At 38.3% G+C, this 23,050-nt stretch overlaps 1 protein-coding gene across 10 annotated transcripts in view; it reads right to left on the reverse strand.

Moving 5' to 3' along the window:
• The window catches only part of LOC119140746 (erbin-like), a 119,742-nt gene that overhangs the window by 65,232 nt on the left and 31,460 nt on the right, over nt 1-23,050 (reverse strand). For all 10 annotated transcript variants that reach the window (XR_005101694.1, XM_037372289.1, XM_037372288.1 and 7 more), the window contains 4 exons: nt 10,730-10,774; nt 8,895-8,951; nt 5,870-6,067; nt 1,505-1,622 (listed from right to left, as the gene is read on the reverse strand). Coding sequence is in view for 9 of the 10 variants with exons in the window: in XM_037372289.1 (XP_037228186.1) it covers nt 1,505-1,622; nt 5,870-6,058 (307 nt within the window). In the remaining variant the exon portion in view is untranslated. The remainder of the gene's footprint in view (nt 1-1,504; nt 1,623-5,869; nt 6,068-8,894; nt 8,952-10,729; nt 10,775-23,050) is intronic.

Genomic DNA, 23,050 nt, shown 5'->3' on the forward strand with positions numbered 1-23,050 from the left:
AAGCAGTGATAAGACTGGGAACAGGCACATGATAATAGTTTAAATAAGTTTGTGACCTATCATTTCTCTGATAAGTGTTAAAAACAAAACAACCCCTCAAAAACAGAGCTTCACAGTTTACTGAGATAGTGTATCATTCAGCTATTGCCTCCTTAAATTCTTCATATGCCTCAGAGAAACAAGTGCTCTTTCAGCAGCTCTTTGAAGGCTTAGCTAAAGGTTATGCTATTTTGGACAGACAACTAACTCTCTAGCTGGTAAGTGGCCAGCTGCCTATTTATGTACATAGGCTAAAGAATTTGCCAGCACTAGAACTCAAAACCCCTTTTGCTGCTTTCAAGTCTTCTGCATTGTGAACTTGTGTTGCAAACAGTTAATCCTTTTAACAGTTCAGCCTAGGACAAAAAGATGATTCTTTCTCTGTTGTGTGTCACTATGAAAGTTTAAGGCCAATGTTCTTTAAGACAGACTATTAATCCACTTGTACCAGGAACAGAGCAATGACAATCAGGTCAATTTATCACACTAAATGCTGCATTCATTAAGCAGAAATAATAAAGTAACACTTTAAGTACAGATTAGGCTACAATGGACAACAAAGGATAATGCCAATGCCTCAACAACTGGAATACTTTCTTAATAAAGCAGAACTTAGTTTTGTGGAGTCATAATTAGCTAGTTGTCCAAATAAAACAATGAATTTGATACGATAAAATCGTTGGCATAGTTATATAACCCTTATTTTCAAATAAGATTTCAAGGAGAGGTCCTCTAATTTCACTTTGAATTAGTAAGATGAGACTATTATATGCTCATTAATTAGCATGACTGAATTCCCCTCCCCCCAAATAAGCCATGCAAACAAGTCTGATGACAATATAAGTTATTTCAATTTCCTCAGTTGCAGACACCTGCCAACTTGCCAAAACATCACCATTAACAGACCCCATGCGTACAATACTTGGCTGACAACATTTCATAATTTATAATAGGTAACATGTTAAAAATCTATCATGCTGCGCAAGTCAGACAAGCAATCCAGTCATCGTCCATAGTCACTAGTTCTCCCCATGCAGAGGTTACCACCTGACAGCATAGCAGCCAAGCCCTACTACAATTTTCAGACAGCTCATTAAAATAAACAGAAAACGATTTTTTAATGAAACCAAATAGAGAATCCAGCAAAATTTTACAAATTCTTGTGCAAACTCTCTTCAGTATAGTAAAACTTGAGGAAAGCCACTAAAAGTAATACATTTGAGCACAAGCATTTTTGAAAGAACACAGAAATATTTTCACCTCAAAGTACAAACCAATTTAATAGAGATAATTAAAAGCAAATATCACGGATCATAAAGAGCATCTTTTATATTAAGCAGAAATTTAGAGTAGTAATTTAAAATTTATTAGCTATGCAGCTTCAAGAAACTACACTTTCACTAGTATCTTTGTACAGTCAATGGTGATTTGCCTTTTAGCTACCCAAATACAATAAGTGACTTACCGTTCTTGCTGACATCCAGTTCCCTGAGATTAATGAGATTTGCAATGGATGCTGGCAATGTGGTTAGATCATTGTCTGGCAAACTCAGCTTGTGCAGAGACTGGCAGTTAAAAAGTTGCTGTTGAAACACAGAAAAAAAGTGAATGCAACTTTCACTTAGTTTCCTCTATATAGCTTTTATTTTTATTCCCTTTAAACTTCTGACATTATGGTTTAAAGGCTAGACTATTTAAAGTCTTTGGCTACAAAAACTTTATTTAACTAGTTTCATTCAAAATTGACTAAGTTTTTGATGCTTAGGAAAGCAAAAAACTGCAAATGGTCACAACAAGCCAGCAGCTATGCTTAACACTTCCTACAAATTCCTTCCAGTATCTCAGAAATTGTGACCCGTAGTTACACATAGTCCTGCAAACATCGCAAAATATTTTCCATAATAAACATGCCATGTGATACCCCAGAAGTAATTAGTTTCTTAAAAAAAGAAAAAAAAAAGATACATTTTTAAAACTCTGATAGTTCTGGAACACAGAATTTGATCTTCTCTAAAAGTTTAAATTTTATTCCATTAAATCTTACAAGTTTTGGTTTTTTTCCCTTCCATGTTTCCTAGCTTAAGTCCACCAAAATCCAACAAAATTTTGATCTAAGGATACAGCAAACTGTATAATCTCTTCTGTATATATATATATTATAATTTGTATCAAGTATTAGCTCAGAACCAGATCTCTTCTTATATGCAAGGTACCTTGATATTCTTACCCAAAGCTTTACAAATTAACAAAATAGGGCAAGTAATAATACTGGAACAGAAGAAAAAAAAAATAATCCTCAAATGATCCTCAAAGCTTACAGAGAGTACAAAATAAATATCTGTAAGAAAGTGGATGAAAAGGTTCCTCTGAACAATTTATGATGAAATATTCTTTTCCCAAGAATTTTGGATAAGTTCATTCATAAATACCTGGGCTTAATGTTCTTTTCTTATGGAATTCTGAGAAAAGATCAGACAAAACCAGGAAGTCTTCTATGACTAAAAAAAAATATTTATCCCAATGTCCTAGCAACCAGTTTAGTTCAACTGAAATTTCTTGGGTCTTTCTCAATTATGAGGCCATTATTTAGACTACAAACCACTGAACAAGCCCCATTCATTTAATGTTTGCATGTACCACCCCAGAACAAAAGCAGACAAATTAGCAAGATGGACAGCTCAAGGAATGAGCTTGAACTCCTCCACTGATGTTTTTAATTCCTCAGAAATGCACACCTGTTAGAACTAGTTGATATCATTAAAGCTTTGAAGAGTTAAAGCTACCTTAGGATATTAGATGGGAATGAGAACTTTGATGAGCTCATGTGTTTTGGAGCCATTCCTTTATTTTAGTACTTCAAGAAAGAATATATACTTAAAACTCATCCCTGAAAACAATAATCTGGAATCATTAGAAATTTCCCTGATTGGTCAGGTGAAAACAAATGCAACACAAGGAATTGCAAGATCCCTAAAGGAAAAAAGGGGGGGCAAGTTTTGTAGGGTGCTGACTTTGTAGTTGTTCCCTTTTGCTGTTGTTGTTTTTTAATAATGCTTACATATTCAGTGACTAATTAGATCATCATTACTGGTAGTAAACATGAGAAGTCATATAATTAAGCTCTATTTTACTACAGAATTCCAATTTCTTCCAAACAGCAAAGTGAGCAGGAAAACTATAACTGCTGCATTTTGAGCTTCTCAGCTCAAATGTAGACCATGGCACTTGGGATAAACAGAGTACCTTTTCAGATGTGATTTAGCACACAAGATGAAAGCATTTGAAATGCCCAGTCACTTTTGAAACTGAGACATCACCACCAGTTTCAGGTAAAGTGAAGTCCTTTCTCTACCACCATCTTTCTCCTCATTGCAGTTTGCTCATGCTGCATCCTTAGCCAGTCAAATTAATTGAGGAGCTATACTGTAAGAACCAATTTTTGAAGTACATTGAGGTTCTGAAAAGATTGGGGGCAATTAAAAAAAAACCAAAAAAAAACCCAAACAAAAGCCCAACCACATACACAGACAGGCTACTTCAGCAATCAGGTTGACAAGACAGCCCAAAACCAGTTGTGTTGTGGTATACAAAGGGCAGCAAATTGCAAAAGAGGAATAAGAACACATCACCGGGGCAAAGAGTAAAGGGGAAGAATGAAACTTTCTTAATCAGGCTTCACAAAGCTGGAGACAGCCTAATAAGTACCACACCCTTCATCTGAGAGGATGGCTTAATTAGAAGCCTTCTTCAGAGCTGAAAGACTAAGTAAGCTTGGGTTAGGGCAAAGGCATACACAGCTTGAAACTCTGGCTCCAAATCGGATAGGATCATTTCAAACGTTACAGGCCTCCCCCTACAGCCCTTCTATGGATAGTTTTAATATTACAGTTTCTATCAAATTATTAAATAAAACATTTTTACTATGTCTTTACTATTCCTTAATCTCTCTTCTTCATTTCCTTTACAGTATTTATACACATATATAGACACATGTGTTTTCTTTCTTATGAAAATTGAAAAGGTAGTTAAAAAGTGACTAAAATCACTTAAAAGCTGAAAAAAATGCGTAGCTTCTCAAAAATAAGCCTATAAGGATGATTTATTACAATGTACAAATACATTAACATGAAGCAAGCGTAGGGTATTACAGGTCCCTGCAGTCCTGCAAAGAAAAGCAAAAAGAAATAATACACAAATGTTCAATCAGTCTTTCTAATTGTGTGGCTAATTTAATTTTAGACTAGATCAAGGCAACTGGTAGACTGCACACCTTTCAGTTTACTCACGTGCCAAAACTGGATTTCATATAGGAACTGATTAATGAAATCAAATGGCATGTAACAGAAAAGGAAGACAAAGCAGACTAACAGACTTCTGGTCTAGAATGCCAACATGCATTCATTTGATCACTGCAGTACAGTCCTTCTTCCTCTTTTAAAATTACTAAAGGGAATTTTTTTGAGAATTATCAGTTTGGAAGATGTTTGCTTAGTTCTTATGATTTGGGAAAAATTAGAAATTTAATGCAAGAAGAGTCCAGAAGATTTAATATTTTAGCTAAGAAAGGTATTTTATTCTGTTTTTTAAGCATTCGATTTTATTCTTTAATAAAGAATGAGAGACAGGAATGAAGTTCTTAAATAATCTGAAAAAAATCTCAAAGACTGATACAAAGTCTTTAGAAGCAAGCTAATAAAACCTAAAGTGTCTAAGTAAAGAAATATCTGCTTGGGAGGAGACAAGAATAATATAGTGGAGGTTCTAAACTGTAACAGACTTTGACAAAATGTCTAGTTTTAACTAATATGTTATTAGCTCTATTCAACGTACAAATATAGATTTTCATTGATGACTTCTCAGGAGCATTTAAAGGTGGAGTTTCAAAAGCACTCAGTTGGTTTAAATCAGTTTTACTGGAATCCAGGGCTTCCGATAAAGCAATTTCAGGACAGTAATTTGACAGTTATTTCCTTATTAGTTTCATTTATCTTTCAAAAAATCCAAACCAGAAAAACCTGAAGCAGTTATAGGAAACTTTCAAACAATCTAACAAAGCATTCTATGGTTTTTCTGCATGACAGTGAAGATTTGCACATAATTGTGACAAAAGAATTTTAAATATTAAGTCTTTAATTCCATCAAGGTAGGACCTAGTAATGGAAACAAGTCTATTGTAATGATCACTTTGTACTTCCCAAAAGTCTCACTGGCAAAAATTTTCATTCTTTTCTCTAGTATACTGTTAATTCAGCGTGCAGTTTGTCCTCAGATTTCAGAACAAACAACAAATATTAATTTCTATAATAAAGATGTAATCAAAGTGGCATTCCAGCTCTCTGGTTTTTGAACTTGAGTAATTTGAGATACTTCAGAAAGTCTCTTCAGTCACTCAAAGAAGAAGCAGGACTTCAAGTGAATACATACTTTGGACTGTAATTGTCTTTTGTGGGCACAGAGATCTGAACAAGACATTAATCTTGATTCTTCTAATCTTCATGTGTTATCAGAGATTCAAAATAATGCAGCAATTTGTTGAATACAGTCAGTCAATTTGAGCAGACACTGCTACAGAAATAAATTAGCCTGCCTCCTGCTAGGTACCTCTCTTGTGCTAGATCAGTTATTTAAGCAGTTTCATCCCAATTCAGCACAGCAAACTAGTCAAGCTGGAATACATAAACATTCTTTCTACCAGGGTTGCTTCTTCTGGGACCATTTACTTAAAAGTATTTGGCAAACTGCGGCCTAAAAGCTAGATACTATCAGCTTCTACAATGCTGACAAAGTAAGAATTAATAAATGTAACTGAAAGGGAAACCACCCAACATACCTTTGGAAGCTCTTCAATTTGATTAGCATCTAAATAGAGCTCTTCCAAGGTCTTTTCAAAAGTAAAAATCTCCTTAGGCACCTGTTCCAGGCTGCAGTGAGAATAATCAAGCATAGTGACCACTTCCTCCTCTCCACGCAGACAACGGCATGGCACCAGCCGCACAAACAAATTCCGCTTTGTTGACATTTTCAGGCACTGTAAAACAGAAACTGGTCTATTTAAAAACCAACTAGACAACTTCAGAAATACTTATGTGGGCAGATTTTCAAACTTCCCCTGGCTGCTAAATGCTTAAAAAAGAAAGAAGTGTATACATACCTATGTGTGTGTGTGTATACACATAAATGAGAGAGGGAAGGAAGAGAGAGAATTTATTTCAGCATAACCTCCTCCTGCTTCTTCCACAGGAGCAGACTCCAGCATGGCATCCTCCAGCCACCCACAGCCAGATGCCGAAGATGCTACTGAAGCTGACGTACTCACTGAATCAGAGCTACCCATGCCTTCTCCAAGCCTCACAGGCTGCACATAAAGACACAAGAGGAATTCCACTGCCAACATTTACAAATGAAAAAAGCCTTTAACAAAAAGGAATATTGTCTCATTTTGTTCTATCTCATTTTGTTCAGTGATCTGCAAAGCCATGGAAAAACACACCACTTCAAAAAGCAGCACCAACAGCGGTCTCTTCAAACAGGAGTATAAACAGAACAACACATGCCTTGGAAACAATAAAGACTGGAAGCAGAGATTGTACACGTGAGTTGATGTGCTGGTTTTGGCTGGGATAGAGTTAGTTTTCAGGGATGTTTTAGTTATTGCTGAGCAGTGCTTACACAGAGTCAAGGACTTTTCTGCTTCTCACACCACCCCACCAGCGAGAAGGCTGGGGGTGCAGCACAAGAGGTTGGGAAGGGACACAGCTGGGACAGCTGACCTCAACTGACCAAAGGGATATTCCAGACCACAGAACATCATGTTCAGTATATAAAGTTGGGGGAAGAAAAAGGAAGGGGGGGGGGGATGTTCAGAGTGATGTCATTTGTTTTCCCAAGTAACCATTACACATGATGGAGCCTGGCTTCCCTGGAGATGGCTGAACACCTGCCTGCCCATGGGAAGTAGTGAATGAATTCCTTGTTGTGCTCTGCATGCGTGCCCAGCTTTTGCTTTACCTATTAAACTGCCTTTATCTCAACCCACAAGTTTTCTCACTTTTACCTTTCCAATTCTCTCCCTCATTCCAATGTGGGAGGACTGAGCGAGCAGCTGCATGGTGCTTAGTTGCCAGCTGGGGTTAAAACCATGACACTGGGAATACGAACTATTTATCCCAATAGGATACTGAAGTGAACTCCATCCCCCACTAGCCACCATATCCCCCCCCTTTTTTTTTAAAACATGCAGTACAAATACCCAGAGCTACGATACAGCTAGTAATCACAGCTATCTGATACACCTAGCTGTACCAAGCTACTTCAGAACCGCTTTGCTTTCAGAATTCACTAGTTTCTACATTAAATAACTCCATTTTCTTTCATTGTTGCTGTGAAAAAGATCCATGGAAACAAACAAGTTCCTGACTTTCTAGACAAAGAAAGCAATGAAAATTAAATACACAGAACAACCAGACTAAGAGATGGTAAGCCTCTAGAAGAGGTATAAAACCATATTAAACTGCTTATACCTTCCGGTTTAGTCCTTTGAGGGATTATGTCTGGATCTACTCTACAGTTAAGTGCTGTGTATCACAAACCGTCAACATCTATTCAAGCAGAAAGGAAGAGATACTGTCTTAATTTCTTCAGTTATAACAATGTAGTCAAAAGAGATGAACCAGCATAGGGGAAGGGAAAAGCAATGCTAGTCATTTGTCCATAGGAAGCCACAAACCTTATGGAGCAGTAAGCAGAGCTGAGGCAGTGTGGCAAAAGCACAGTTTCTTAGCTCAGCAGAGAATGCCAAAGCACATAAAGCCTACAGTCTTGCAGACTACACAAAAGGCTGGAAAAAAAGCAAGCATGTGCACATGCATCTATCTCCTTAAGTTATGTGCTGTTTGTAGCAATGCCAGATAAAATATGCAGATTTTGTATGTTTTAAACTGGTATTTTATAGTAAGTCTCAAAATTACAGTCACTGAAGTGTCAATATTTATTAGCATTTCCACAATCTGAGCAGCACTATTAATAAAAATCAGAGCAGATAGAAGCTGCTGTCATGAGTTGTTGGGGGGTGTGTGGGGGTGTGGTAGGGGACACAACAACAACTCCACAGAAATTCATACAGAAGTTATGAAGACAAAAATCTTCTATTGGGCATTCTTTTTGTTCATGAGAAATACTTGCCTCTAGAAACCCTTACAATATGAGGTGAAAGCAACTTAGTGCCATCTGCACTGGCATCATTTAATAAAGAAAAAGCTGATTCTGAACATGTGTTGCTTTTCCACAGAGCTTTTAACAGAAAATTGAACTTTATTTGGCTGCTTAATACTTCTGATATTCTTAAATATGCTCTCTAGCTAAATAATGTTAATGCATCAATAAGAAGCGACATGATACGATGTTCACCTGGGCTTTAGATCAGCAAACCAGAAAACAGTAAGAGGCCCAAAAAGCATTCAAAGCATTTTTTATCCAAGTTTTTTGAAAACATGCTTATAACTGCTTTTTTTAATAATTTTTAGTTCTTAGGAAAAATAAAATGCTAAAGCTCTACAAGTCAAAACATTTAATAATTGACATTAAGCTTTAAAACAGACACTTTTCCTGCAACTTCGTTTCCCACATATTCCCCTTTCTACATATGCATACACTTATTTGTAAATACATATCATTCACTTGGCTCTTCAACAGATACTTATAACTTAAAAAGTTGCCCTCAGAAGACCATGAGAGATGATGCAGAGTAAAATTCAAGTGCTTTGGAGGTGATTATTACAACATATGAATAAAGAAAAGGATTTATATTTTAATATATTGTGCAGATGGTTCAAAAGAAATAAAAATTATGTACTTACCACTGTGTTACTTTTTTCTCCCTGCTGCTTCTTCCCTGAGCTTTCAAAGCCAACATTCTGTTTAAGACAAAGGTACAAAAATGTTAGTCAACCCTATCCCTACTAGATAAGGATAAATTGATATTTTATTGTATTAGATATTTATTTTGCTTTCAGAGTTGGGGGTGGGGTGGGTGGGTTGGTTGGTTGGTTGTTTTGGTTGGTTTTTTTACTTCATCACACCCACATGTTGCATATAATCTTTTATTAGACACTGAAATACTTTAGGGAGGGATATATCTAATTTTATTTGCACAATACTTAAGAAATATGGCAACATGTCTTATAGGGACCATGGGAGCGTATAAAATGCTGGTGACACCCAACACACTTCTATAACAAGGAGCGATTGGGTAAATATCGCATTAAACATGTTGACTCACTAACACAGATAGCCTGTTAACCTAGTATGAGAAAGATAAATATCATCCAGATACTGAAGTGAATATGACTACCAAGCAGGAGAAAGAGAAGCACACAGAATAAGAACCTTTGGCAAAGATTTTGGGCACAATATTTAACTGTATACTGAATTTTCCAATATAAACTTGTGAAACTTAATCAAACAAGTCCCAGGATGCATCTGAATGACCCTAAGATTTTCACAGTGTGCGCACTCCTGTCCTAAAATACAAATGATCTGAGATTCAAGTCCTCTTGGACCACATTTAAGTGAAGTTTTCCAACAACTCAGATGAATAATCTATTACTTATATCCCATTAATCAGATCTATAAAGGTGGTATATTTTCCTCCATTTAAAACCTACTCAAGTATACTCTGAATATACCTCCTGTATCAGGCAGACACTTTATCATTTATGCCACAGCTTATGCACAAAATTGGATCCTAGAGCTGTTTCAGCTTATTAAAATACAGAAGGCTGTGGATACATGCTACAGCAGAAACCTAGGCATAGACAGAATGCAGACTGCAAATTTTACAGACTCTGTGAATGCTTGTGGCACTCTAAATGCATGAATTTGTCTTGTGCCTGTGGCCTTTTATTGCTATTGGCTAGTCCAGGAGATTCTGCACCATAGTTTGAGCTGTTAACCATCGGAGGCTTTATATTTTAATTTATCAATTAAGCATAGAATACACTGGACTCAATTGTTAGAACCAATAATCATCTAGTAGCTGTCTGAAATTAGTTCAGAAAATAGGTATTAGGAACTTGAGGAATCATTTATATTTCCCGCATTTCAGAAACACAATGTTATAGCATAATAAAGACTTCAAATTAAAATTGTTTAAAAAATAGCAACTGTTTGATGTTAGTTTCTACTATAATTGTATATTTAATTATAGATCTCACTCTACCAGCCAAGTCATTGTTAGGGTATGTAAATTCCCAAGTTCTCTTTCTTTCCAGGGCAGAGGTGAGCAGTGCTAATTGAGCAACAATGAAATCTATTATTAGATGTCGTTTTCCCCACACACATAACATTCCAATTAAAATTGCTATTATGAACCTTTTACTTCCTTCTGCATTTATTTTGTTCCTCACTGCTTTACAATGTTGAATGAGGAGACATCACTGACCAGTTTGATTACAGATACAATTAGCAATCTGAAAACTTGCAAAGTTGCTAAACATTTATAGCGATAAATGAAGATAACCTCTGCTGTACTCTGAATATACAAAATGTTACCAAAAAATATTAGGGTGTTATTGCTTGTTTCGGTGAGCTTTTAAAGGGAAAAAAAAAGTAGTCAGATACTTTTTTTAATAGCTTCAGCTGTCAACTACTGTGCACATCAATTTGCTGTCATAACAGTATATTATTAACTCACCCTATATGCCCATTATGAAGGTCAATTCTTGAATGTCAGTCTTCTCTATAAACAAGAACAAAGGAAGAAACCAGGAGACATAATAAACTTTTATATTCAAAACAGGAATTAGATAGTAGAGCAGTAACAAAGCAGAGAAATGATTTTTTATAAATGCACTTATTTGAAGTAGGGATATACTCTCAAGGCAAATGTCCTGTACTAAAACTTTTTAATAAACTGTGAACAACTGAACAGGTGTCTTACTGGAAGCTGAAATTTCCTGTTTGAACTGATATTAAATCCATAACTAACAGCAACAGCTTCTGATTATGACTAACCATATACAACATGTATATGCAAAATGTATTTCTACTCTATTACACTTCACACAAGCATGCGCCACCTGCCTCTGAGGTATGCTCCATTTCTCCATGACATTATCACATTACTCTTGAAAAGACTAATGCTGCTGCTTAATCTCATGGTTTGAGCCAATTTACAAACACTAAGCCTTGGCTTGCTGTCAGATCTCTTCACTGCCTTCCTGAAAATCAATGACACTTTTAACCATATAACTTAAAGCTACCCAAACCCCTACTGCAAAGCTAATTTACATTCTGCAAATACTGTTCTAGAAGCAATTTGGTTTATGGATAGAATGAAGCTATAAAATCCCCTTGGATTTTTATTATGTAACAGGATCACAATCCTCTTCTAATACACAAAAACAATCCAGGACCATGAGCCACCTGAACTAAAAAGGCAAACAGCTTGTTATGGTAATAAAGACTTATATAATTAAAAATCACAAAGCCACAAGGTAATTAATCCCTAGCTTGCAAGAAAGATTAAGGAAATGAATATGCTGAATTCAACTGATTGGAAAATGGTCCTAGGTTGTTTTTTTTCTATTAAAAAAACCAAAACCAAAAACCACAAAAAAACCCCACCACACAACACTAAACCATTCTGCAGATTGAGCTTGAAATAACCAACGCACAGATAGCTTTTGAATCTGAAAAAACACAAGAACACAATTGTTATTTAAAATATAAAAAATAGAAGATGGTAGTGTCCAGAAAAGAACAAGATACAAATCTGCTGTGTTTCCTCTGATAATGAGGTTCTACTGAGGGTTGTTTTGCCTCAATTCTTAACGGCTTTTATTAAACTTGATGTGAACTAACACAACATAAGTGCAACATGCAGAAACTGCTGTTTGTGCATAGTCTGCAAATCACCAGCAAGTTTCTCCTCATTCCCAATGTCTCATTCTGTGAAGGGTCATCTTGGAGTGTCATGGTTTAACCCCAGCCAGCAACCAAGCACCATGCAGCCACTTGCTCACTCCCCCCCCACCAGGAGGGGTGGGGAGGAGAATCAGAAAGGAATGTAAAACTCCAGGGTTGAGATGAAAACAATTTAATAATTGAAACAGAATAAAGAGGTAAGAACAACAATAATAACAATAACAACAATTACAATGGAAAGGTGGGGAAAAAGGGTAAAATCCAAAGGAAAAGGGAAAAGGAAAACCAAGTGATGCACAGTACAACTGCTCACCACCTGCTGACCGATGCCCAGCCAGTCCCCAAGCAACAATCCCTCCCATCTAACTCTCCCAGTTTATATACCAAGCATGATGTCCCATGGTATGGAATACCTCTTTGGCTGGTTCAGGTCAGCTGTCCTGGCTGTGTCCCTTCTCAGTGTCTTGTGCCCTCCAGCCCTCTGGCTGGCAGGGCTCAAGAAACTGAAAAGTCCTTGACTGAGTATAAACATTACCCAGCAACAACTAAAACCATCAGTGCGTTATCAACATTGTTCTCACCTCATAGCCAAAACACAGCACTGTACTAGCTGCTAAGAAGAAAGTTAACTCTATCCCAGCTGAAACCAGGACATGGAGAAATACAGTGAATGATGGAATGCACCCTTCACATATTGACAGAAGTGCTACCAAACTGCATGCCCTGAAATGCATTTTGAAGATTATATTCATGCATCTTCCAAAACCCTTTTTACAGCAGTTGCCCATTCCAGTTCACAGTCCCTTCCAGTATTACATGAAATGGATTATTACATCTGATAAGACAAACAAAGGGGGTTTTTTTGTTTTATATATATGGCTCCATTCTCAATCCCATGGAACACTGCAGGCTTGGGCAAGAGTGGCTGGAAAGCTGTCTGGTGGAAAAGGACCTGGGGGTGCTGGTCGACAGCCAGCTGAACATGAGCCAGCAGTGTGCCCAGGTGGCCAAAAAAGCCAATAGCATCCTGGCTTGTATCAGAAACAGGGCCCCTCACTACAAGACAGACATTGAGGTGCTGGAGCGTGTCCAAAGAAGGGCAATGAAGCTGGTGGAAGGTCTAGAGAACAAGTCCTATAAGGAGCAGTTGAGGGAACTGGGGTTGTTTAAGCCTGTAAAAAAGGAGGCTCAGGGGAGACCTTATCACTCTCTACAGCTACCTGAAAGGAGGTTGTGGTGAGGTTGGTGTCGATCTATTCTCCCCAAGTACCAAGCGATAGAACGAGAGGAAATGGCCTCAAGTTGCGCCAGGGAAGGTTTAGATTGGATATTAGGAAAAATGTCTTCACCAAAAGGGTTGTCAGGCATTGGAACAGGCTGCCCAGGGAGGTGGTGGAGTCACCACCCCTGGAGGTATTTAAAAGACATGTAGACATGGCGCTTAGGGACATGGTTTAGTGGTGGACTTGGCAGTCCTAGGTTAACAGTTGGATTCAGTCTTAAAGGTCCTTTCCAACCTAAATCATTATATGATTCTATTCTATGATTCTCACTTCTGAGTGAAGACGGAATCAGAACGTGAGCTCTAAAAACAACCTGATACCTGTTTAATCTCAAATCAATTCTTCTGAATCTTTCAGATCACCTCCAACAAGCCAAGATCTGGCAAAAAAAAAAAAAAAAAAAAAAGGTCTGTATTTAAAGCTTTCATAGCAATAAAGAAAATCTCTTGCTTACCTAATTACTAAATTTTATCTTCTTAAATAAATGTCCATTTTTCTTCTCTAACTGCATTAGATGACATCTCTATGCAATATTCTTTCTAGCAATAAGACACTGCAACTAGAAGAAAACCTTTTCCAACAGGTTGGGGGGAAAAAAAAGCACTAAGTAGTTTTTCTAATAGGAAAAAATCACATTAGTAAAAATCAGTAGTGAGATTAATGGACTAATTCCAATCTAGATACCAGATTTCATTTTGATACCATTAAGGGATCAGAACTGAGACAGACTGATAACGTCATGGATAAAATCATTCAACACAGCTTTAATTCATGTGCTGCCAGACTAAGCATATAGTCCAGTTTACCCATAAAACTATACAGATGTAGAAATGTACTTGAAGTTAACAGTAGTCTGGTGTTCACACCAATGAGAGACTGGGCTGAAAATAAATACTAACAGCACGATCTATAAAAACAGAGACCAGAATAAACACTAGCAATTAGACAACAGTAGTGCTATTAGCACTCCAGTTAAAAAGAAACATTCTTAACAGCTTCAACTACACCTGGCAGGCTAGTGTCTAAACCAAAAATAGCAAAAACTAAGACAGAGCTTAACCAATTTATCTAACACCCAGTAGTTTAAGACTAATGAGTCTTAAACTTAAATCTTGCTGGATGTAAAAATGCCTGGGTAATCACTCCCTACAGAAACCACATCTCTATCTCCACTCAGTTGGTTATTGTTTGCTTTAAATGCACATTTAAAGAAAACTACAGCTGACAGGCTTCAAAAGGAGGGAAATTTAAAAGAGAAGCCTTTACTCTCAGTCAAAATTTTCTCTCTTAGAGAGGTATAGGAATAAAAAGGAAAGTAAGGAAATCCATATAAAAAAGGGAAAATAAAAACTTGGTTGGTTTGCTAACATGCCTTCTATCAGTCCAAGGTTTCTCAGACAACTAATACTACTCTTACAGGTGATGCTCCCAATGACAGTGTCCTCAATAAAGCTGACAGCGCTGAAAGAGTAATCTCTTCTGCTTCCTCATCCATTCCATTGCAATTTCTTAAACTGGTGATTAACCCATCCCCCTCCACTTCTGCTTGTTCCTCTTTTTCAGTATGTTCTTTCCCACCCCAAGTTGCTTCCCTTGCCTTTCTAACACTACAATATCCTTTCCATCTCACAGGAAAGCTCTGAATGCTGAGCACCTCCGGGGATTGCCTACTTAAAATCAGTACATATAAAACCAGAACTTTCTCTCAACCACCATCACCAACTGTTCTTGTAACATGCTTTGATTACTTCTATGGAAATCACTAGCATCCTGCTTGTTACTCTGATCCACAACTCTCCTCAGTTCTTTCTCCCTTGAGTTCGTGTAGTCACACTTCCCCCTGCCCCAAACACGCAAACCAAAACCTTAACCACACAAACTTGCTCTACTTACTATACAAATTTCTACAACTGTAGTGGTTTGACCCTGGCTGAACACCAGGTGCCCACTAAAGCCACCATATCACTCCCTCTCCTCAACTGAACAAGGGGAGAGAAAATATAATGAAAGGCTCATGGGGTCACAATAAGGACAGGGAGATCACTCAGCAATTACCATCATGGGCAAAACAGACTCGGCTTGGGAATATCAGTTCAGTTTATTACCATTCAAATCACAGTAGGGTAATGAGAAATAAAACTAAATCTTAAAAACACCTTCCCCTGACCCCTCCCTTCATCCTGGGCACTTCACTACTGATTTTCACTACCTCCTCCCCCAGAGCAGCACAGGGGAACAGGGAACGGGGGTTACAGTCAGTTCGTTACACATTCTCTCTGCCGCTCCTTTCTCCTCAGGAGGATGACTCCTCACACTCTTCCCCTGCTCCAGCATGGAGTCCTTCCCAAGGGAGAGGGCTCTCCACAAACTTCTCCAAAATGTGTCCTTTCCATGGGCTGCAGCTCTTCACAAGCTGCTCCAGCATGGGTCCTTTCCATGGGTGCAGTCCTTCAGGAACAGACTGCTCCAGCGGGTGTCCCCCACAGGGTCACAAGTCCTGCCAGAAAACCTAGTGTAGACTCCTCTCTCTATGGGTTGACAGGTCCTGCCAGGAGCCTGCTCCAGTGTGGGCTCTCCACGGGGTCACAGCTTCCTTTGGACACATCCAGTTGCTCCAACATGGGGTCCTCCACAGGCTGCAGGTAGATAGTTGCTCCACCATTGACCTCCATGGGCTGCAGGGGGACAGCCTGCCTCACCATGGTCTTCACCACTGGCTGCAGGGGAATCTCTGCTCTGGTGCCTGGAGCACCTCCTCCCCCTCCTTCACTGACCTTGGTGTCCACAGAGTTGTTGATCTCACATATTCTCACTCCTCTCTCTTCTGGCTGCTGCTGGTGTTGCACAGGGTTTTTTTCTTCCCTTCTTAAATACGCTATCCCAGAGGTGGTACCACCGTCACTGACTGGCTCAGCCTTGGCCAGCAGTGGGTCCATCTTGGAGCCAGCTGGCATTGGCTCCATTGGACATGGGGGAAGCTTCTAGCAGCTTCTCACAGAAGCCACCAAAACCTTGCCATGCAAACCAAACACAAGGACACTGCTTGACTATGTTTCTGGTTTAAGTACCCCTATTTCCCCCCTTTTCTTTTAGGGAGATAAGCAGCTTATTTCACTTTTTTTTTTTTTTTACCTCAAAACTATTTTCTCATTCAAACATCAGGAGGGAGACTCCTAATCAAAGTTAGCTTCTATCACCATCATCTATTTTTCAAAATGACGTTTGAAAGTATCCCCACACAGATATATAAAATTCACTATGAAATCCTTAATCTTATCGCTTGCCTCCACAACAATGCTTAAAAATAAAATCCTGACAGTTACCAGGCTACTGATGTGCAAATATCATTGCTCAATCAAGCTAACCAATACTTACCACCACCATCATGTGCTCCTCTATCCATCTAGGTAATTTTAACCTCTCCTGGAGGATATACATTCTGTTGTCTATCCCACACTTGGATTTAATCATGATAGGTAATTCCTGTTTGTTTACTAAAACCCCTTTGGGTTACATCATCACAAGGAGTGATCGTACTGTTTGGGGAAAAACTGTTTTTACCCATCCTGCACATTAAAATGCATTACACATGTTACATTTGTACCAACATATGCATAATAAAATCAGCACAGTTATGCTGGTACAAGTGTTTAAGCTTTCTAACTATAACATTTAAAGCAGAGATATTTATCTGGTCTGTTTCTTTACTGTCCCAAGTAGTAGCAAGCAAAACCACAAAGTTTAATAAGAACATAAAATTCAAGAGAACTACGCTATGTCCTGACTGTCTTCCCATATAACAGGGAAATGAACAAACTGTGAGAATCAGCCCACAATTCTACCTTGATATGTGCTGTGAACAATGACAGAAGGCAGTAGTCAAGCAATTTCCTTGACATCTGAAAGAAGGTTGCTTTTTTTTTTCCACCCTCATGCTCCAATTAGCCCAAATCACAGCTGTACAAACTACTACTGTGCTTTCAGAGAGATTTTCCTCTGTATTAGAGGGGAGGTGTTTCAGCTCCCAAATAAATGTGAATATAACTATGAATAGAGATACAGAATAAGTCTGGAATACTTTTTATTTGAAGTCTATATTTTAGCAAAAAAGGTAGGGAAGGAATGAAGGACCATGAGCAGCTATATATAAGCATCTAGACTGAGGAAGAGAATGGCTTGAGTTCTAAATAGCCTGGTAAGTAGCGAAAAGACCACAACAGGCTTCTTCATCTAGCCAAGGATGAAGGATGGATCAAGCAGTTTCATATCCTCAAATAGCAACAGTAACATGCAAAAGATGAGCAGTGCTCCTTTCACACATATGCAACTAGTTCAAGGGAGGGAGGAGGGGAGAATAAGAAGAAAACATTTTGCATTATATACCAGGGGAAAAAATTACTCCTCTAACCTAAAAATAGATGAAAACAAATTAATTATAGGATTATAGTAAGTGATCAAGAAATATAAAGTGAGCCACTTGCCTGTTGAACAAGCCTACAAAAGAGTCAGATTTTTAAGTTTGTACATTAAGTCCTCCTGAATTTTCTCAATTATGAATGTTCTATTTTGCCAAGTAACTGAAACATATCTGTTAAGCATATCAAAAACAAAGAGATGGTTTATTTTTTCCTCATTCTCAAACACCTTAGTAGTGCTAACATAAGCTTCCAATATATTTTGGGTGAACTTCCCGCATCCTTTACTTTCTGCAGTCTTTAGCTTTTAACCCATAACTCACTGCTGTAACTTTTTTCCTTCATTTAACTAACAGATGGACACTTTTCACTACTATGACATTACCCTGTTTTAGATTTGATGTTTTCTAAGCATCTAGTAAAACATCCTTAACTGATTTGCCTTTAAAACTGGAATTGAAATTTTTTTATACAGATTATTTGGCTGAATGGCTTCCAAGTGGTCTTTTTAAAAAGGAACAAATAAATGCTTCTGATTGTACATAATAAAAACAATTTTTAATCAAAATCATTTCATAGTCATTTATACTTTAAGAAACACAAAGAGGTTTTAAAGATGCAATTGGTTACTTGACACCTTTCAGTCAGGCATTATTCCAAATCCTTCTACAATGACTTCCAAGAATATTGCATCCATCATCTCTTTTAATGAACGTTAGCAGTATGAGACCACTTGCGCATAAAAATTAAGTTTTCTGTATGTGTCTGCAATTTGATAGTCCATAGAAAGATATTTATGCTGTGGCTTACCAGAGAGAATACCAAATAATCAAAGCCAGGTAAAGTTATTTTAATCAAAATAGCACTAACCTTTTCCCTCGCTTTGTCCTTCCTAAAACAGGCGGATATTTTCTCTCTCTCTCTCTCTCACACACACCCTCTTCCTACCAAGGGCCAGTGATATTAAACAGGTCAAGCATAAGCTTTTTATTTTTCCCCCTCAAACAAGAGTACCTAACATTTATTTCTTTATAATGATCCTTAGAATTATTCATAAGACCTTGATGACTTGTATTTTCAATATCTTGGTTTTGTATTAAAATTTTTGTCTTTCTGCACATGCTTTATTTACTATTCTGTTTGCCTCTCCTCTGTAACTGATATTCACGTCAGGTTACTCTCTTCGGTGAAAAATCTGTCATCTCTTTTTGCCCTAAAAACAAGCTAGTTTCATAACAGGAAAACCCACCTCCTTCCACACTACTTACCTAGCCAGCTAGCTCACTTTTATCATCATCTGCCTTTGACCTCATTGGCTCACTAGCAGGAGGAATGTCAGAAGGTCACCTGGACCTCTGGAAACATAGTGCACCTGCCTTTTGTCCATTTATATATTAGAGTCTTCCAATTGTCTTGGTGTAAAATCACTCAAAAAGAGTTTGTCTGTCTCTGACAGCTAAAGATCTTTATGGATGTGAAATCTGCAGGATGACAACTTGATGGCAATTGGATATTCCTAAATACATAGAACTCTTCCCATACTACCTCTTCCCTAGAAATCAAAGACAATTCATTCTTCCTGCTTTCTGGGTACAAAGCTCTTTGGCCTGAACTAGCTGCAAACTACCCAGCTGCATTTTCTGCTCCTGTTCAGTGATAGCCAATATTTCACATACTGATAGGGAGTTTTAGAACACATCAGTCTGTGCAGCTCTCCACGCCACTGTTGTATGACCCTCCAGACACAGTAACAGTACTGGAAGAAATGTGTACTTCATATAAATTTGTACAATTAATTTTGTAAACTTGTACAATTTGTACTTCATAGAAAATATTTTGGCAGAAAAAAACTATGGCACATCCACTATAGCTCCCCACAGTTGCTTATGACATCATTGGAAGTAAAGCATTTTACTAGTGTCCTGGTTTAAGTTTGTACCACAAAAACTAGGTAAGCATTTCTGCTTCATCATCATTTCTTCACATTAGTGGGAAAATATATGTTCATATTATAATGGATACAATTACATCACTGTGGGAAAATTACTTAGGGGTGGGTGGGGGGTGGATTTAGAGAAAAGTGGGACCTAACAGAAGCATAGTATTACAGAAAGCTTTTTTAGGGTAAAATACAGCTATCACCTTCAGGATGGTTGGCATACACAAAATCTACTTTACCACAGTTCTCTAAGCAACACATCCTGCCAGCTCAGCACATGCTGATAGTGATGGAGGATGGAGTGGAGTGGAGACGCTGTGGCCAGGCTCTGTAGTGCTCCCTGCAGGAACGGGAACTTGATGGTACCACACAGCTAATAAGCTGCATAGCAGTTGTCACATGAAGAATCCATGAGATGTCCATGGCTGAGTCAACCATTGTGATGAAAATGCCTCAGATGAAATAATCTCATTGTAATACCAACACACACCTCCATCCCAAAGTTACCTACCTCCAAGGTATTACCACTCCTCAGTGGGCACATACCAATCAGTAACAAAAATATGCATGACTAGAGTCACTCAAGTGCCACCTAAATGTATAAAAAAAAGGACTAGTCCTGGACTGAAATAAGTCCAAAGGGGGTAAACTGTTGTCTAAACTCCTGAATTACTATACTCTGATTTAGTGTTTAACTATATGTTAAACAAATCTGTGCACAAAGTTTAGGCCAAGCTGACTCACTTTCTAAAGTTGTTATGAATGAAGGGACTTTTAATCAAGGGAGTCAGCCTTGGGAAGGATGAGAAGATAGTGAAAAGAACACCATTATCCAAGTTACGCAGAAAGAAGCCTTCAAGTGAGGAAAGTTCTGGCCACAAGAGGACACAAGTTAATAAGGTGTTGCAATCCACTGACATCAACAGAAAATTGGTTGAAAATAGGACAAATAGTGGTAGTGGGAGATTGTGACCTCCGACTCAAATAGACCCCCTGAAAGAGGGCAAGACCCCATGCTTGAGGAGCATGCGTAGTTAGCAGAGAACTTCAGCAGTGCTATCTGAGGATGCGTACTAATTTGCATTAGAAGCAAGAAACTTGTAACCGATCCTGTGTATGATAACGAATATGCAATGAACTATGAAGTATAAAAAGTGGACAAATGAGGGGAGAAGTTAGGGAAGACTCCATCGTAACTTCTGGGATCAGTTGACAGGCTGAACCTGTCTTCTCCCCCATAGGGATGCCTATTGGGTAAGAATTTTATTCTATGACTAATTCAAACTAGCTGTTATTGTGTTGTTTTAAGCTTGCTTTGCAGTCAGTGTATTATCACCAGGAATCTTCAAACCTTACTCTGTCACAAACTCACATTTTGTATAATAAAAATCTTCAGCTGAAGTTCATTTTGTGTAAGTCCCTGGAGATCTGAGTAGTTGTTATAAGGGATTTGACTCAGTGATGCTGTCAGCAGGGGTCCCCGAGTAGGTTAATCAAATCACCCTCCGATACAGTGGGCTGTTAAAATGCAGGTAGCGAACAGACTAGTTGGACACAAGGGTCTCCTCTTTCTTGGGAAACTGACAGGCCAATCAAATATAAAGGGTTTGAGGAACCTCCCCTTCTTAACATGACAAACATTAAGAAAAACACGAAAAAAATAAATAAAAGGAGAAAACAGTCAATTAGGTCTGGATCTGAGTGACATAGAAACTGTATCTTAACTGAAGAAATAGACGCAGACATTCTTGAACCAAAAACTACATTAGCCAAGACCTTCAAAGACAACTGTCAAAAGGAAGTTTGCTTGCATAAATTAGTTAGCACTTAATTCTCTCTCCACTGAACAGTGTAGCTGGAAAAGAAGAGAGAGGAAAGAGGAAGAGGAAAGGAAGCCAGAATACGCCATACTATTTAAATGTTAGAAGTATTCTCTGCATACTTTTCCTCTGAACCACCATGTTTATGGCACTGTATAAGAAGCATTTATTTGCTAGTTGCTGAATTGACAAACAGGATCAAAGAACCGCTTATACAATGCAAGAGGGCGTTTCCTAATACCTAGCCTTTGCATAGAATCAAATAAATTTGCCTAGATGCATTCAGGATGAATACTGTTTTCCTTAAACTATCTAATTCTGGCCATGTGACAACCAGGAAGCTTATGCAAGCCAAGCCTATGATAACCTAATCTGGTTTTAGACAGACTCCATTAGCAGTGTGCACATTTTAAGTGACTAATTACTATCCTCAAACTAAAATAACATTCAGCAAAGCATTCTAAAATATTTTAGTGTTGAATGCCCATGGGCCTGAGAATCGTTTCACCTATCAAAATAGCTTGTCCATACCTCTTCTACACTACAGGGAACACCAAGCTGACAGAACAACAGGTTTCCAACATGCATTGCCAAGATAAAAAATATCTTGTGCTGACTGGATTAACCTTCACAGCTGAACCACCTGAGATATACTTGAGCAGGCACTTCATGCCAGAACTTGTCAATAGAACTAGGAAGGGGGAGATTTGGGCCAACATTTATTGCTACAAGGAGAAATGAATCAGCAAATCAAGAGGGCTCACAGAGTAAATATGTAAACCAGAGCTTATATAAGAAGCACGGAATGTGTCCAAAACCTATTGAAATAAAGAAGCCACAAGAATATTGAAAGGATGGGAATACAGGGCCCCCTCTTTAGCCAATGTTGTTTTCTTTATTCAGGTAGAAGTTCTGAAGGCAAGACAACACACACATAATTGGTATTAAGGAGCCTCTACCCAAAAGGGTTGCAAAACATCAGAAACACTTCCTAGGTCTCTTATGATACCTACAGTAAATACTTCACCATAACATGCATTCAACCATTCAAGATCTGCTTGCAGCCACAAGCATACCACAAAGCCAATATTTGCTTCCTAATCCTGTTCTTTTTAGCTAGCATATTCTTGCCTTTCATCTTTGCTAACCTGTTTTATTAAAAAAAAACCACTTTCCTCATGTATTGGGTTTTGTCCTGATTTCGTCTGGGATAGAGTCAATTTTCTTCTTGGTGGCTGTGTTTTGGATTTGGTGTGGGAACAGTGTTGATAACACACTGATGTTTTTGGTTGTTGCTGGGTAGTGTTTGTATTGGGTTTGGGACTTCTTGGTTTGTCAGGCCCTGCCAGCAGGTATGGCTGGAGGGGCACAAGAAACTGGGAGGGGACACAGCCAGGTCAGCTGAACTGAACTAACCAAAGAGGCATTCCATACCATGGGACGACATGCTCTGTATATAAACTGGGGTGGTGGTGGGGTGAGGTGTTGGCCAGGGCTGGCCAATCGTTGATCATTGCTCGATCAACAGGGACTGGGTAGGCATCTAGGCATCAGTCAGCAGGTGGTAAGCAGTGGTATTCTGCATCACTAGTTTTCTTTTCTCCCTTCCCTTTGGATCTTATTCCTCGCCCC

This window comes from Falco rusticolus, chromosome W (genome assembly GCF_015220075.1).
Source record: "Falco rusticolus isolate bFalRus1 chromosome W, bFalRus1.pri, whole genome shotgun sequence".
NCBI lineage: Eukaryota > Metazoa > Chordata > Aves > Falconiformes > Falconidae > Falco > Falco rusticolus.